Consider the following 17620-nt stretch of genomic DNA (forward strand, 5'->3'; position numbering starts at 1 on the left):
CGTCGACGCATGCGCTCTTACACGAGATTGTGTCATGGATGTTGTCTTTGGTGTGAAAACTGACATCATTTTGCAGCTTTTACAGTTGAACAATGAAGGTGTATTTTACTCCCAATTTTGCAGCAACCTTATGATGACGATGCTCCGTCTTGGTGGAAACAGATCTGGCAATGAAGGGTAATATTTATAGTCTACACTGGCTTTATTTATTTATTTAAGAATTACTTAAATAGGACACACAGAAATGCATTTAATTTCTCTTATATTGTGTCAGCTCAACATCCTGCAAGGATATGCACATTTCTTTTATGCATACAAAATTAATTCACTCAATGAATAAAACATTTGCTTAATTAATATTAATATAATGTGCTTCAGCTAGGTGTATTTACTGGTGGTAGATGATTTACTGGTGAATTAACATAGAGAACTGTCTAATCATTTTTTGGAAGTAGGTTAATTTATGGATTAGCCATACAGTTTTTATAGAGACTACACTGAGGTACCTAGCATGTTGCTTGTGGTAAGCAGAGATCCCATCAGAGTGAGACATCTTTATTTTCCTTCTATCTTTCAGTCGCTGCCAATCCGGTGCAGAAATGACAAAAAAATTGCAACAGTAGCGACCCCGTTTTAACTAGCGGCAGCAGTGGGACCTGCAGACAGAGACGTGAAATAATTTCAACAATAACCCTGCAGAGAACCATGTGATCTTGCCATTGTATCTAATAAAACACTATACATAACCAAAATATAGTCACCTGTAGCCATGTAAGTCTATGGATATCATTATTAAGTTTAGTTGGTAGTAGGCCTACTTTTATTTTATATAGCTTGTATACTTTGTGAATTCAAAATAAATTAGATTTATGTTCATGGGTTTTTTTCTGATGGTTTGTGTAAATTTGCTGGGATTATTTTATACTCTACTGATAATATGCATAATTAGATTTTATATTTCGATAAAAGCGGATGGTTCTAGATGTCTTCCAGTGTCCAATATGAGACACAGGTGTTTCTCTGTCATCAACACAGGACAGGTGGCCTATAGACACACACACAGCAGCGCTGGTGTCGAACGCCCCAGTGCACTTTACATTATCATTACTGGCCCACCAATCCACATCACACACACAAACATGACAGCTCTGTGTGTGTGTGTGTGTGTGTGTGTGTGTGTGTGTGTGTGTGTGTGTGTGTGTGTGTGTGTGTGTGTGTGTGTGTGTGTGTGTGTGTGTGTGTGTGTGTGTGTGTGAACAACGCCCCTCACCCCTCCCACATTACTCAGTTCCAGTGCAGGACAGACCAATCATGTCTTCCACACATTAAGACTTCGTCATGAATACAGCACTCATCACGTCCAGACTGTTTTCTGTCTCTCTCTCCTTGTCAGTGACCACATATTTTTACCATCATTTTTAATGAAAAGTGTAAAGAATCCAACCACTGAGCTGCACTTTCACATGCCATGGATTAGTCATCTGTAGCTCACCATAAGGCTTGTCCGTGCACTGTGTGAAAAAAGGGTAGACACGTGATAAATACATGTAGTAACGCTCGTCCAGGCCGAGGGGTATTCACAACTGAGTCATGTGCAGTTGCTCCTAATAATGTTGACAAGTCCTGAGGGGAGAGTGGGGCCAAAACAAAGAGTTTTGGCGATGGATGATTTAACATGAGATAAAAATGTGTGTGTATGCCCGAGACCAAAGTTACGCACCATCTCACAGATTTAAATACATAATTGCTTTCAATGGGTGTAACTTAGAAAAGACAATAGTACGCATTTTATATTCAAACAACTCGATGTTGACCTAGAGTTTGTGCAGTCTGTGCAGTGCAGACAGTGTTGACATTCATGCAGGGCTGTTGGACAAATAGGATGTGTGTGTGTGTGTGTGTTTTTGTGTGTGCAGGTGTGTCCTCCTCCCTTACTAACCGACTGGCAGAGATCTGTGGAGAGCCGCACCAGTGTGTAAACTGCTGTCGTTTCTTTTCATTGAGGAGACAGACAGATGTGTCTTTTACAGCGTGACATTACGAACATACCGCTGCTGAGTGTGAAATACTCCCGTGCACTTTGAACATGTTTTTATATCTTTAACTGTGTGTCTACTGCCTAATAATTTCACTAGCTTATTGATCAATTTCTCTAAAATGATCCCCTTTAAATCTGCATGACAATTTTGTGCTAAAATCAGTAACGAGGCAAAACACTCAACATGTTGCTGTATCATGTTATATTTTCAGGCTCCGACACCTTCTCCAAACTTTCTCTGGGGTTTTGTGTACTTTAAAACCAGTTTATACAGGCCAGGATATATTATGGTAAGACAATGTCACTTTGATAGCAACCAGATACCTGCTTCCTTACCATTATTGTTTACACCTAACTTGGTCAGAGAGTTACATCTGATATGAAGCAGCTTGGGGTCATATCTCTTCCTGTCACTGATGGCTATGAGCCTCTTAACACTACATATCCTGAGATGACCCCTGCAAGAAGATCAGGGGTAAAAAGATGCTAAAGTGACTTTATGTGAATTCTCCTCAAGCTCTTTTGGGTAACTGTCACTTCTAATCCCTAAGAGACTTATATGTTGGTTGACTTGCATTATTGGAGCTGCTGTAAGTTCATAAATTATGATGACACGTTCAGAGGGGTGGCTTTTGTTATGTAATGTGTTTATATATTTGCCTCGGGTGAGGCGCCGATGCTGCTGTGCATTGACAAAACAAGGCGAACTTGTACAAACTTCTTCTCACATGTTGTTTGCATAAGAAGATGGCACATTCTTGGCAGACGTTAAGACTGATGAACACGCCGACTGTGGGAGCTTGAAAACCAGAGGAGAAAAAGTCCGGAGATATTGACAGCCAACTTAAATGTAATCACCTTTTTTTTTCTCCAGCAATTTCAAATCCCACTTAGAGCAGCCAAATAAAATAGGTTGATTGTGTAACACATTTCTGCCAGATCAGGGACAATTTTAGGCAAACGTGGGCACACATATATTGAGAAGATTGTAAACGAGAAGGGGAACTATAGCAGTTGCTAGGGAACACCATAAGACCAGACAATCCAATTCTGCTTCGCTTTTTTCCTGAGGGGGAGGAGGAGGAGGAGAAGGAGAAGAGTCAGACAGCTCCTGCCACAACAAGCAACTAATAGTGCAGTGGTATGAACTATATATATATTCCCCACTCCTTCATGTAAATACAGCCTGGCAAACTTCACTTTACCTCAGCCTTTTCACACCAGGGGATATTTCCAGGATTAACATCACCAGGGAGTGTTAATCTCACGTTCACCTCATTTGTCTGTCTTGGCTGTGCTTGTCAAAGACACACACAATGCCTGACAGGAGACTTAAATAATATTTAGGTCTGGATTATCACAGAAACAATTACAACTTTATATTCAAAGTTTTCAGATCTGCAGGGGTATGTGGATGAAGTTTTAAATGTCACCTTAAAGTTGAGACCTGCAAAATCCATTTCCAGCTGTGTAACTCAAGACAATAAATTAAAAAGAGAATTTTGCAACTTTTTTTTTTTTTAGTTCATTGGACTCAAAATGAGGCAATTCAGACTAAATAGTGCTTGACCTGACTCACTCTGTCTGCCAAGGTGTTTGGGCATAAGTGTTGACTGAATTATTATGAAGGCTATGCAGCAGTGTTATGCACCCCAATTGAATTTATCCAATTAATTGATCAACAGAAAATTTATCAACAACTATTCTGATAACCAAATAATCTTTTTTAAGCATTTTTTTTTAAGTATAAAGACCAAATATTCAGTGGTTGTATCTTCTCAATGTGAAGCTTTTCTGTAACACACATGACACAGAAAAACTTCTCACATTCTCACTGAATATCTTTGGGTATTTTCTCTAGATACAACCCTGATTTGTTAAATGGGTGGACTGACCCTAGATAGTATAGTCCAATATGCATCAAGTCAACCTGTGCTCACACAAACTGAAATTTAAATCTTCCCAACACTTTTATGCAACCAAACTACAGCGTGTAAATTATCCCACCAGTCCCCTAGTAACAGTAAAATGACATGCCCATGTGCCTGTTACTCTTTTGAAAGCATTTCCAATTTCATTGCCAGGTTTAAACTTAGATATATTGGTAAGATCTGTCATGACAGCATCAGATTTGACCCACTGAAAAGAGCAGAGACTCTACCAGAGCAAGGCCAAGTATAAGCAACACAGCCATAAATCAAGCCTTGTCAGTTACGCACCTTCTCATCTTTTGGCCCTGCTACATTACACACAATACAAGGTGGAGCTATTTAAAAAAAAGAAAAAAATAGCCCATCAATCTATTAGTCAGGCAAGTTGCAAGTTTGACAGTTTAAAACCAGCAGTGAGGCATCAGTCAAGTGAAATACTTTTCATATAGTTCTATATCATTCTGACATCTGTCATTGTCGGGGAGGTTTCTAGGTATGCCACCGTGCGGCGCATTGTTTACGTTGATTGGGGTAACGACAGTGTGACTGGGAGGAATGAATGCTATGGAATTTCAGTGGATCTTCAATGGGATTAAAACAATAAGGCAGAAAATCAATGTGAGCGATTGGGAAAAAAAGCAATTCATCATCGGGAGACACTTTGCATTCCGTTGTGACGACTCTATCACTGGACTCTTTGTGTTTTACACGTGCTTGTGTGTCAAGTATGTGGCAAACAGAATGTAAAAGCAGATAAACATGATTAAAATCAAATAGCATCACAAATATTCCAGTAGAATTTCTTACTCAATATTTTTATACAAGCAAAATGTTTAAGAAATTGCACAAAGGTTAGAGGTCAAGGTTTTGAAAACCAAGTTTTATTATTTCATGACATTTTTTTTTTCTCTTTGCATGCCACCAAGAAATAATGAAGGGAGGATTCAGGGCAGTTGGGATTGTTGTTCTCATAATGTAAAAAATGTCAAATTTATTAACAACAACAATAGCCAGGGATGAGGAATGTAGGCTTGATCAATGTTAAAGGCAAAGGGTTCAGTCAGACTAATGTGCCACAATTCATTTCTCTAAGCACAACGTAATCGAACATGCGCTGTACCGTGAGGATAATCACATTCTGATTCGTTATCAGGAGAATCAGAAGAGATGTCAGTGTTGCTGTATCTGAACGGTGAAATTAAGAATCAGCAATATTTCTTTTATCTTAGATTCTAGCAAGAGCACTCAAAGAATTCATAATTACTTCAAATATTATTTACACTGACTTTTTTTTTTCTAACAGAGTTGGTTAAGAATTATATTCTACAAAGTGCATGAGGTCTTTTTTTCTATACAGTGTTAGGAATAGGCAGTCATGTTTAAGTTTCCTGTGCAATCATGTATTAGTTACATCTTAATGTATTCAAGTTACTGAAAATGAGATGAAATTTTAACATCTTATTTACAGTCTTTTTTTTCTTTACAAAAATCCACAATAATCATATTAGTATTAAGTCTTCATAATATAGTCGTGTGTCAGTGCCACAACTACCATCTTTGTGCACTTTAAAACCAAATCAGCCACACTTATAGTCTAAAACTTTATATTCATACATATATGAACACGTGTACATATGTATCTCTTCAGTCTGCTTAGTTAAGTGATTTCATCACTGTGTCAAAACCTGCAGAATTCTTTTCATAGTGTGTATCACTCCGTCTCCATTAGACGCATCCTCCTGTCCCACAAAGCAATAATTACATTAAATCTGTAATTTAATTTCACACTATTACTTTTCGAATTGTCTTCTTTTGATGAATAATCATAGTTAAAGTTTTCTCAAACAGTCTTTAGTGTTAGTTAGATGATCAAACCATCCAAATTACCTCTTTAGATGCTTAAAAAAAAAAGGTTTTCCAACGTTAACTCAAGCAATTCTTGAGAGTTTTTATACTCCAGGTCTTCTTACCTTGGTCACGCTGTTGTCAGGCTAACAATTACAGCTTGGAGACAAAGGGGAGACCCTCGTACATGTCAGCCTTGAGTTTGGCCCACTCGGCCAGTTTCTGGATAGTGCTCTTCTCTTGGCCCAGTACGCTCGCTGCCTTCCTCAGCTTGGCCTCGTTGCGTTCCAGGTAGCGTTCCCCCTCGCCCTTGAGGAAGTTCAGCTTCTCCACGCGGCTCTCGTTCAATGGGATGTCCTCGCTCATGTAGGGGTTGAAGCGGAAGTAGGTGTCGGGGGGCAGGAGGGCATCCAGCATGGTGTGCACCTCTGAAACAGGGATGGGGGAGCTTTTAGATATCAGAGCCTGATGCTAGATACAGCCATTTTTTTATTCTATCTTAAAGTTTTCAATTCAAGAGACTGCACTGAACAAGAAAAAATTCCCGCCTTTCCATTAACAACTCTAATCTGTGGTTTTTAAATATATATTAATATATTTTGGGGGGTCATACCCTCGGTATCTGTGGCACTGCTGATGACATTGGTGAGCTTGGCCTTGAGGCTTGTGTAGGTAGTGTTGTTCTTGCCCGCCGTCTCGTACCGTCCGGTGCCCAGAGACAACACACATTGCAGTGGGGTGTTGGGCCACAGACACTTACACTCATGGATGGCCAATGCTGTGGGGTTGTTTATCAGAAGTCCTCCATCCTAAAGGAGAGAAGAGAAACAGTAGGGGAAATGATAAACGGAAGGAGAACAAACCTCAACTGTTGAGAAACAAGGATACACTATTGGCATTAAACAAACTAGACTTTGAAGAATACATTCCTCCACCCATTGGCAGCAACTAGGTCAGAGCTTGATCAAATTTAAATTGTCGGCATGTCTTGTTTTAATATATTTCTTGTGACAGCCTGTAGGGGACAAAAGAGGTGAAGTGGACAAGCTGTCCCAGAGCTACACAGCTTTAGGCCAGATGAAAAGAAGCTCCTGAGCCAGAGATGCACTGCGCTGGAACCCATCCCTGTTTACTAAGAAGTAAACAAGTAAGAAAAGCTGTGTTTTTAGCAGCTCCCTGCAGCTAGAATAGGTCATTTTTTGGTAAATTGCTCTCAAATCTAACAATATAAAGAGTCTAACTTCTGCAGCTATGAATTTAGCTTGGCTGCTAAAGCAGATTTCAGTATTCTAATCTTGAATGACTCCATTTAGAAGCTTATTACAAATGATTTGCTTCCTCTTTCATTAGGCTTGTACTCTCATTTTTCACTGAATTATAACAGGATTTATGAAAGAGTTGCTGACAGTAGTGAGAGAAAAGAGGACAATCAGGCTAAATGGATGTCTGGACCAGTTTAGTGCTTCTGCTCTTTCTCAGTCTTTCCCCAAGCCCAATTCTGGACCTTATCCAACCACTGAAGTGCTTTTGGCTTGGATAAATAGAGATGGAGAGTGTGGCTCACAAGAGGTCCGACCCTCTCTGGCAGATCAGGGGTAAGGGTCATTTTCACTTCTCTATAGAGGGTGGGCAGTAGAAAAATAGCCAAAAAGCTTAAATCCTCTCCTTCATCTGGGATTAAGGAAACAATATGTCAACAACAACCAAAAACACACCCAATAAATATGGGTGCATCAGAGTACCTTAATAGAACAGAAAAGTACCAGATTTACTTTGTTACATTACTTTTGATAATCTTTTTTATGTTTTTTGCTAAGACCAGGACTAGTTATAATATCCGAATAGGTAGCTGCCCAATATTTCACTCTAGGAGACATCTATAACGGGTTTATCTGGTGATAGATACATATCTGTCTTTGGGTTACTGATGCTCTATGTCGCAACATATAAAAAATGATGTTAAAGACACTGTTTCATGCTATGGTGTAATAACAATTGCTATAATAAATACCTGTGGTTCAGTGAGAAATAGGTCTGCTCTACCTTTTACGCAGTGTCTGTGAATGCATCTCTTTCCAGTGTATGTGTGTGTGTATATATGTATTTTTTGATCCCCTGCAATGGCAGAATTCTCCTGAGAAATACCGCTGCTAGTGCTGAAAACTAGAGTAGGAGTGAGACCGGTGGGTGGCAACTGTAACTCAAACTGACGATGAAAACGCTATGCAGCTCCAAGAGGAATGTGGAGAACAACACGCACACTACTCATTCACTCTTCATCTTTCCATCCCCGATGTCACCCCAACGTCCGTGGGAAACAACTCAAAACAGACACTTTCTGCAGAGATGTGAGCGGGAACAGAATTGCGCAAACACACAAAATCATATTATACATGGAAAAAAAAAGTTAAAACAGCACCCTCAATAGAAGTAGAAGTCATATAAAAAAAAATACTAATTTACATCCCATTCTGATCTACAGTAGAGGTCCTCAGCATCATTTTGTTAGTTAGTTTACTAATCAAAAGGATAATAGTCCTCTTATCACATCTGAGAAGAAAAAGTAGCAAACATCACATAGCTATGAGAGCTAGAGGTTGCACTCATTAGTTGCTTTGCTAAATTAATAGCTGTTAAAGCTTCTCAATTTGTAGGCATCTGTTTTCATCTTTAATGCCTAAGAGAATCAAGGCTCAGATCAGTAAATATGCAGACTGGGATCAGGGATTAGAATCTGTTATCAACCAAAACAAAAGGCTGTCTACCAGGGCTCTGGCATTAGGAAATGGCAGGGGAGAGAAATACTTGCTAGAAGGGGGGACATGGCTAATTTTGCTTAAGTAGGTTATCAAAATTAAGCTAAGCCTTGAGCATAATTGCTGCCAATAAAAACCATCTAAAGATATCTGGCCTAATAATCAAACTTCATAAAAACAACTCTGTTAAATAGCCACCAAAAGGTGCCCCGTGATATGGACCTGATCATGGTGGTAAAAAGTAAAATGTATGAATGCTCCTGACATTGTAGTCATTTCTCAGATGCTTTTATCCATCAGTGCACCTTTGTCATAAACATAATCTACCATTCTTGAACCTAATATTTCTAATATTTTATTCTCTCCCCCTATGCTTTCCCCTCTTAAGAGAAAAAGGGCTAACATCCATTACCTAATGCACTATATCATTAGTCAGCATGAAAATGCAAAGGGGCGGTGTGAAGCTGCAGAGAATGCCACTTAGAATTAAAATTTAGGTTATTTCAACAACATCAACTAGAGTGGTACTAACACTGCTATGTATTTTTCCATTTTTGGACCACCTGAAGGACACATTTAGACAGTGGTTGTCTGACAGACAGGGGCCATATCTGATACTCTCTTTCATGGGGAATTTAGAAGCTCTTCCCATTTTCCTCCATGAAGGCAGGCCAAGTCCTGAGAGGACAAGGCCTCTGATGTTTAAGGGCACAGACCGGGTCCAAGGATTCTCTACCGCCATCTCATTCTGTTCACTTTCTCTCTATCGCTCAGATGCTTGCCAGTCGGGAGGGAGGATGAACCAATTAGAGGACTGCCTTCAAAGTTTCGGGTTAGAAACAAATCTACACATGCATCCTTGTATGTGTATACACACACACACACACACACACACACACACACACACACACACACACACACACACACACACACACACACACAGTCCACAGTCTGTGTCATTTTGTTCTTAACCAAAGTTGATGTAGTTTGCATTATGTGTTAATATTTCCCTTTTTTTAATCAAAGCTTCAATATTTAAATTCAAATAACTACATCAAACTGAAGTGGTCTAAATTTAGTAAAGACATCTCCCAGTTCTCTCAATCCCATGTCACACCTGATGGAGGTCTTTTCCCAGGACAAATTCCTGGAAGTAGCCCGGGGCGGCAGATGAGGCCCTGATAGCCTCCCACATTTTGTGTTTGCAGTCTCCAAGGTAGTGGGATCTCACTCCTGGCATGAGTCTGTAGTTCCTAAACACATAGGCCTTCAGAGGCAAACCCCTGTTCACAATTGTGCTCACTGCTGCCACCTGGTGGACAAAAAAGAGCATATTAAAAAAGCCAAGTATTCTTAATGTTTACAGCCCTTTGGCAAAGTAATGTTTTTGTGACAGACAAAGGACAAAAATAAATGTGATAAAAAAAACTATATAAACTATATATATGCATACTCAAATCAACAAATTAAGTACTTATCCAAGCAGTGTAGAGCTGAATAAACTATCTAACTTACTTTAGGGCAGTGTGGGTCCCTGGCACTTTCAATCATACATCCCTCACCCATGCGTTCCCTAAAGAAAATACAAAAAAAGAATTGAGACAGGATAGATCAGAATACCCTCTTTTAGCATTTACTACTAGAACAAAGGTATCATTAAATATTAGCAAACAATAAAGCCAGGAAGAAATCAAGGAGGAAAAAAAGGAATTGGTGAAGAAAAGGATTGGAAATGAAGCCTTGCAGACTAACTTGAGAATGTTTTCCCAGATTTCACTGTCATAGAAAGCATGGCTCCAGCCCATCTTGACGGTTCCAACGATAACATTTTGCTTGAAGACATCCGAGCCCAACTTCCTGTACATCTCCTCGCACTCTTCTAGGGGGATCTGAAAAATCCCCAGCATGAAGGCCAGGATAGCACCTAAAGCACAGGAACAAGCATGATAAGCCGGTGAACACAGGGCAAAGGAGGACACATTAGCCAGTGGGGTCAGTGAGGGTCAGGATTACGGAGGACTGAAAGGAAAACAAACTACAAACAGTGGTCCCAATTTACCTGTGCTGACTCCACAGATATAGTCGAAGAGCTGGTGGATCCGTTTTCCAGTCATGTTCTGCAGTTTATGGAGAGTCTGCAGGGCCAGCAGTCCTCTGAAACCAGTCACATATAAAAGTAGACTAACAAAAATGCAGCTTATTTTAATAAGACATCTTAACATGTAGAGAAGATCTCATCGGTTTGGGCTGCAATGCTAGTTATTAATATGTTATGAATTTTTTAAATATAAAAATGTCACAGACAATTCAAAGTTGATTTATTTTTGAATAATTATACCTTGTCCCTCCTCCGTCTATGGCCAGAACCCGAATTCCCCTTCCTTTGACTGGCTCTGTGTAGCCAACCACAGCAAGTGCTTCTCTCACAGCAGCCTGCAGAGGAAGGTCTCTGGCCTGGCGCAAACGCAACAAACAAGGCAGCACGCTCTCCTAGAGATCCGGGAGAGAGTCAGGGAGACCAGCTAAAACAATTCATAATCATACAGATACACACTCAATAAAATACAGACTACTGATATGCACTTGAAAAATATTTTTCCCTGGGGCACTCCACAGAACCTCCTGATACGGGACATACAATCAGGTTTCTCACTAGTCTTTCTCTCTCATAGGGACCTATGCAACTCATTCAACACTGACAACAGGGTATGTTAAAAAAAAAATCTCAGATACTGACAGATTTTCTCAAATCAAAATCTACAAATCTTAATTGTTTATATTTTTGTTCACCATTTCAGTTTATCTGATAAATTTAAAATGCTATAAAAAGAACAAAGAGATTGACTTTTTCAAAAGCACATTTTTAGATGTACACTTTGGGATTAGCTGAGCTTGAGCAATACTTTTCTCTTACAGTAGACAGAGAGAAGCAAAACTGCTTATAATATTATACTTTAAGCATTAGTATCTCAACTTACACATGAAAATCCTTTGATAAAACAAAAAATTAAAATAGGATATTTGGTCTACATCATGCAGCCAGAAACACACACACTAACCTTGACAGCCACAACTCTTGTCTCGGGGAACTCCAAGAGATGATAGCTGAGTTCCTCCACTCGGCTGGTGAGGAGCCTGACGTCAGTGACCCTCTGCAGGCCTTTCACCAGGGCTCTGGTCCTGTTGTCTACACTCACCCTGGCGATTATCTGCATGACAAATACAGATAATGTTCGGTGCATGTACAAAATAATGCAAATCTGAACAACTATATTCTGTCATTTTTCTACCTGAAGATGATGGTATTCCAAAACTTCTGAAGGCCTGCAAATTTTTCACAGCCTTGGTTACAAGGAACCTTGTTTCTAATGTAATGCATGTCCTCTTGCTCAATCACAGTCCAAACAATCTCTGCCTAACCTGTTTGCCCCTTTCTTATAGTTTAACAATCATACGGTCACTTAATTTCTGTGATTTCTCATATTTAACAGAGGTCTACTTTTTCATTCAATGTTCATTAGAGCCATAATGAGCATCCTACCTTCTCTCTTTGAGCCAGCAGTTGTTGCTTCGCCTTTTCCGCTTTATCCGCTTTGTCCACTTCACTATCCGTCTTCTCTCCTGCCTTTTCAACAGTGGGCTCTTCCACAGCAGCTGCTGAGGACTTTTCCTTTTCTGGTGCGATGCTTTTGGAATCACTTCTGAATTTGGGGACCAGAGGAGCGATGTAGTTGCCAACAAATGCCTGAACGCTGGGCCGAGGGTAGGATAGATAGTGGGTGAAGCCTTTTTTAGGGGAAGTAGTAGGCACAGGGACAGATGGAGCGGCATTTTCTGTTGCAGGGGTATCAGAAGAGGGCATTTCTTCCAGGGGAGTGAGCTTTTCTGATGGAGAAGGAGAAGGAGGGGGAGGAGAGGGAGAGGTAGTGGGTGCTTCAATACTCTTAGACTCTGCCACTGGGGACAGAATAGGAATGTGGTCCCCAGTTTTCCGAGGGGCAGTGCTGAGGATGGCCTCAGAAACAGGATCGTCCGCTCCTCTTTGCTGCTGTGGCCTGTTGTCGCCTTCTTCCCCGTGGGTGCTTGTACCAAAGTAACTGTTGATGTGCTGCGCCAAACTTTTGTAAGTCTCATCCATATTGGTTGAAAGACCTGCCGGGTGAAACAGCTGCATAGTTTGTTTCGCCACAGTCGAGGAAGAGATCGGTGCAGACACATTAGCCGCTGAAGCTAAACCGGATGTGGACTTCTTGGTGGCAACAAAAGGTTTTTCTTGCTGCATGTCCTCCTTTTCCTCTGCTGTGTTCTTCTCACCTTCTTCTTCTTCTTTCATGGTGGTTTCAGGTGGCGGGGAAGTAGCTGTGCCGTTAGAGGTTAACGTCTCAGCTTTGACTAGAACTTTCTCCACATGGGTGCTGTCGACTGCGGCACTGCCAGGCTTGAGGCGGGAGAACTTGGAGATGAGGTCCGTGCTGCCTACTGCCTTGGTGACACTGTCGAGTGTGGTCCTGATCCGCGACATGCGTCTGCTGGCTCACAGGGAACAGCAGTGAAGAACTTTTAAATTAATCAAGCAAATGGATGACGCTTAATGTCTGTGTAAAATAATGCAGCATTCTGGCAGGCGACCTGCCACCAGCTACATCAGCTTTAGTAGAAATTCCATTTTGGAGTGAAATGGAGAGTGTTGGATTTTTTTCTGCTTGTTTCACTGTTTTCTGAAAAGAAAAAAGAAAAAAAGAACATAAATAAATCATCTGCAGGGAGAGTCAGCACAAATACAACAGTTTTCCATGGGACTTAAAGTCACTCAAAAAATGTTTTTCTTCTTGTTCCTACAATTGGATGTTTGACCATGTATGTTCAGTGGAGCCCGACCGGTAAATCGGTCAGCCGACGTTATCAGCTGATATTGGCCTATCACAGATATATTGGTATTGGTGTATATATATTGTCCAATATGAGCCAATATGTATTTTTTTATTTTTTAAAGTTGAATAGACAGCATTTTATGTATATTTGATCCTTTTTCTTAATTCAAGTTTAATATATATATATATGTTTTTTTGTTCTGTATTTTTTATTTATAATTATTTATTATTATTAAATTCCCAGTGAAGTTTACTGTTTCAGTGCACTGATTTTATGCAATGAAGTTTATTGTTAAACTGTAAAATATCATGCCTTAATTACATATCTTAGTCACAAGTGTTTTATAAGCACATTTGAGGGATCACTGCAAAAAATGTGTGTTTACATGTATATTCTGTGTATATAAGATTATCGGAAGATATATCGGTACCTAATATCTGTATCAGCATCGGCCCAAAAAGTCCAGTATCGGTTGGGCTCTAATGTTCAGGCTTTAACACTGGAGGGCTTTTTTCACATTCATCGACTGAGAGTGGGAAGTTTCTCTGTGCTCACTGAAAATAAATGATTTCAAGGGGTCGGCCTACAAGCAGGATTTGTGACATCACAACTAGTTTGAAAGCCAATTCTGGTCCGTTGTGCAACTTATACCAGTGTGATGTGGTAACTCAAAGCCTCCTATGCACATACACAGAGAATGGACTTTACAGTGAAGCAGGAGACATCTTGTGTCCAGCTGTTAAAAAAAGAAATATATTTGCATATTCATAGATTCTGGGATTTTTAATGAGGGAGAAGGAGTAGATGCCATTTTAAGGATTTTAACGAGGAAATTATATATTTTTTATGGAAAACCCATATCAGACATACATTATTGTTCCAAGTAGAGTATTTTATATATAGTAAAGACATGTCTGCATGGGATCTTTCACATGTAACACTGCAAGTGAAAAGTAGGCCAACAGGAGGCACCCTCTGACACCCTCCTCATCCAGGTAGCCATGGAAACTGTTCAAGCAACAAAAACAGGTGCTGACGCCGGCTTTCACAAAATAACAACTTAAACCCTACACTCCCCCAGTTGTTGCGTTTGCCGATCGATCACTTCGGCAAGATGGAAGAGCAGCGACCTTCAGCTAATCTGAATTTAACAACGGAGTCAGCTCAACTTGTAAAAACTCTGCTGGACAGACACCGCCACGCTGACGATCATGTGAATAATATGAATTGGGTCGCAAGCAAAGACTTTACAGTCGACGTGGGGAAAAAGCAGATTGCGGAGTATATCCAAAGTTGGAAGCTGCAATCCTGCTGGCTTTATAGTCTGGACCCCCTCTACACGACCGAGGAGGAGCATCATACTCTCTACCACTACCGGGCCCGCTTTAGCACCCCGACCCCACGGGCACCGATCCAGGGCACGGCTAGCGTCTATTTCGTTGTGGACATATCCAAAGTCAGACCCCGTAGTCTGCCCGTAGAGGTGCACTTCATAGTGGAGTCAAACAGGCTCGTACACACAGCGGGGAAGAGCAAGTTCAGAGAGAAGTGGCTGGCGGATGTTATTGAGAGCAAGACTCTGCTCCGAAGAGCAGTGAACCTCTGAATCACACTGTTGAACCACTCAGCGGGAGATTTCTGAACTTTATGTCCCTCCTCCACTCCTCCACTGTTTTTCTTCTTGTTCCTACAGTTGGATGTTTGAGCTTCTCTGTGCAGAATGATGTATGTTCAGAGTTTGACACTAGAAAGCTGTTTTCACATTCATCTGCTGAAAGTGGATGTGTCTCTGTGCTCATTGAGAAATCCAGTTTTAAAAGGTGGACCAACGAGCAGGATTTATGACACAATTCACTTCTTCACAAATAGTTTGGCAGCCAATCCCGATTCAGTGTTCAACTTACACAAGTGGGATGTGGAAACTTGAAGCCTCCAGTGCAGAAACTGAGAATGGACATTACAGTGAAGTAGGAGAAAGCGTGTGTCCATCATATATTGTATATTCATAGATTCTGGATTTTTTTTATGAGGGAGAAGGAGCAGATGTAATTTTGAGGATTTTAACAAGACAGTTGAACTTTTTTCGTAGAAAAACACATCAGACACAAACGATTCAAAGTAGAGCGTGGAGGGGGATCTTTAGGTTATATATAACCTGGAGAGGTTAAATGTTAAATACCACAGAATGGCTTGTTTTCGTTGCCTTGTTTGCAAATGACCGACAAAACCCCACTCAGAAATGAAATAACTCGACGTTAACGCTAGAAGAAAACTCCATATGCTCACCGTTTCTATCAGTCCTTCATCTCTGGGTGTAATTTGTCTGTTTTGTTGGACTTCGCACTGGCTGTAACGTTAACAGTTCGCTTACGGCTTAAACCGCTTAACTCATTTAACCGTATTCAAGACAACAGAGCTGTTTCGGTTAGATAATGTGCTTATTTAAATGAATAAACACCACTTGACCGTGCTTGTTTGCGAGCTAGCAGACGGCTGACAAAAGCACCACTGAAAAGCGTAACAACCCCATTTGTAGCTGCTAGCCTAGCGTTAGCTAATGAATGGAGAGCACACAGTCAGTTCGTCCAATTTTAAACAAATTCAACATTTAAATTGTCATCCTCTTACCTTACAAAACACAGACTGTTCAATATGTCTATGAAGGATTTCATTCAATGCGGTGCTGGCAAAATACATCCAGCTATTGGTGTTGGTTGGAAAAACTAAACAGGAAGAAGAGAGGAAGTGACGTAGCTAGTGCCATGGATTCTTGGGTAGTGTAGTACAATGTTTTATTTATACCACTAGATGTCGACACAACATCTTTGGAATAAGAACACAATATTTTAAATGGCAAAAAAGAGCAATTACAATTGTAAGACATATAAAGATACATATATCAAGTATCCACAGCACAGCATGCACAGTGTAAATAATTTGAAACATTTTAACACAACGACATTGAGGTCACTGTGATCATCTTAGTGTACTTTCTGTATGGTTTGAGTCCACTATTTCAGCACCACGGAGAGCAACATTTATTGCAGCTGCAATGGAATTAGAGTTTTGTTCAAAATGTGTGAATTATAATAGTATAAATCACAATCATGTTAGCGATGAATTGTCCTGGTTAACATTTGTGTCTCAAACAGAGAAAAGCAGTATCTGTCTGTGTAATTATGTATTTAAGCTTCACAACATCTCAGACAGGTAATCAATGATTCAAAACAGTCAGTCAAACCAAAAAGATCATATTGAAAATGCTAGTTAATATAAATTATATTGGAATCCATGCAATACACAATTAACTGTATATTTGTTGATGACATTTTGTCTGGCTTTCTCTCCCTCTTTCTCAATTAACATGCACACACACACTTGTCTGTCACTCCTTATTAGTTGTAAAGTCATTTGGCGTGTCACAGCATTTATACGATGAGCCATTTCACACAAGTGTTGAAAACAGTTGCTCTTCTTGCAGTCAAAATGAAATTGAATAAACTACAGTGGGCACATGACTTGGCACATGTACATTGATGGATTTTGTATGTGAGTAGCAGGACTTTGTAGTCACACCTGAAGCAGACAGGGAGCCAGTGCAATGAAAACAGAATTGATGTCACATGTCCGTGTTTTTGCATTCACGTCAGGATCCTGGCAGCACTGTTCTGAATGTAGTGGAGCTTCTACATGCTCCTGCCAGGGATCCATGTGAAGAGCGCATTGCAGTGGTCCAGTCTTGAGGAGATAAAGGCATGGACAAGTTTCTCTGCATTTGTCAGGGTTAGAGAGAGTTATGAATTATCCCTGACCTCTTTCACATAAAGAGAAAAGAAAAAAAAACTATATGTGTGGAGCAATTACCTCTTTTGAATTGTGGTGGCTTTTACTCATAAATTTCTGGAAAGGTTTGAACATTTCTATCACAGTAGGGTAGTAATTATTGCTAATGGTATACGTAGACAGTAGCATAGTCACATTCAGTTCAGAGTGCAGCTGAAAGAAAACAATGTTTAATCAAACTCTACAAAAGAAAAAACAGTGCAAGAAATTACTGCTGCCATTGTAGCACACTATTATAATTATTATATAGTATATATAATATTAATAGAAAATCATACGGTCTACATTGCTTTATAAGACCCCAAAATACACAGTAACCAGCAGCTCTGTCAGGT

The 17620-nt window shown here is 40.1% G+C and overlaps 1 protein-coding gene across 1 annotated transcript; it reads right to left on the reverse strand.

Moving 5' to 3' along the window:
* Positions 1–4821: 4821 nt before the first annotated feature.
* Positions 4822–17206, reverse strand: pnpla8 (patatin-like phospholipase domain containing 8). Its single transcript, XM_044342816.1, has 10 exons — positions 16071–17206; positions 12112–13288; positions 11630–11779; positions 10909–11060; positions 10630–10724; positions 10323–10494; positions 10086–10143; positions 9688–9882; positions 6428–6623; positions 4822–6242 (listed from the first exon to the last, which is right to left on the reverse strand). Exons 2-10 carry the CDS (start codon positions 13090–13092, stop codon positions 5968–5970), a joined length of 2274 nt encoding a protein of 757 aa, XP_044198751.1. The 5' UTR covers positions 13093–13288; positions 16071–17206; the 3' UTR covers positions 4822–5967.
* Positions 17207–17620: the final 414 nt, after the last annotated feature.

Source organism: Thunnus albacares, chromosome 23, assembly GCF_914725855.1.
Source record: "Thunnus albacares chromosome 23, fThuAlb1.1, whole genome shotgun sequence".
NCBI lineage: Eukaryota > Metazoa > Chordata > Actinopteri > Scombriformes > Scombridae > Thunnus > Thunnus albacares.

Bases quoted from the DNA above. Each gene is read 5' to 3' on its own strand.
- pnpla8 (XM_044342816.1), bottom strand. From the start codon at position 13,092: ATGTCGCGGATCAGGACCACACTCGACAGTGTCACCAAGGCAGTAGGC. The intron at 11,061-11,629 runs GTTAGTGTGTGT...CCGGATCTCTAG, and splicing joins CAAGAGTTGTGGCTGTCAAG to GAGAGCGTGCTGCCTTGTTT. The intron at 6,624-9,687 runs GTGTGACATGGG...TCTCTCCTTTAG, and splicing joins TGGGAAAAGACCTCCATCAG to GATGGAGGACTTCTGATAAA.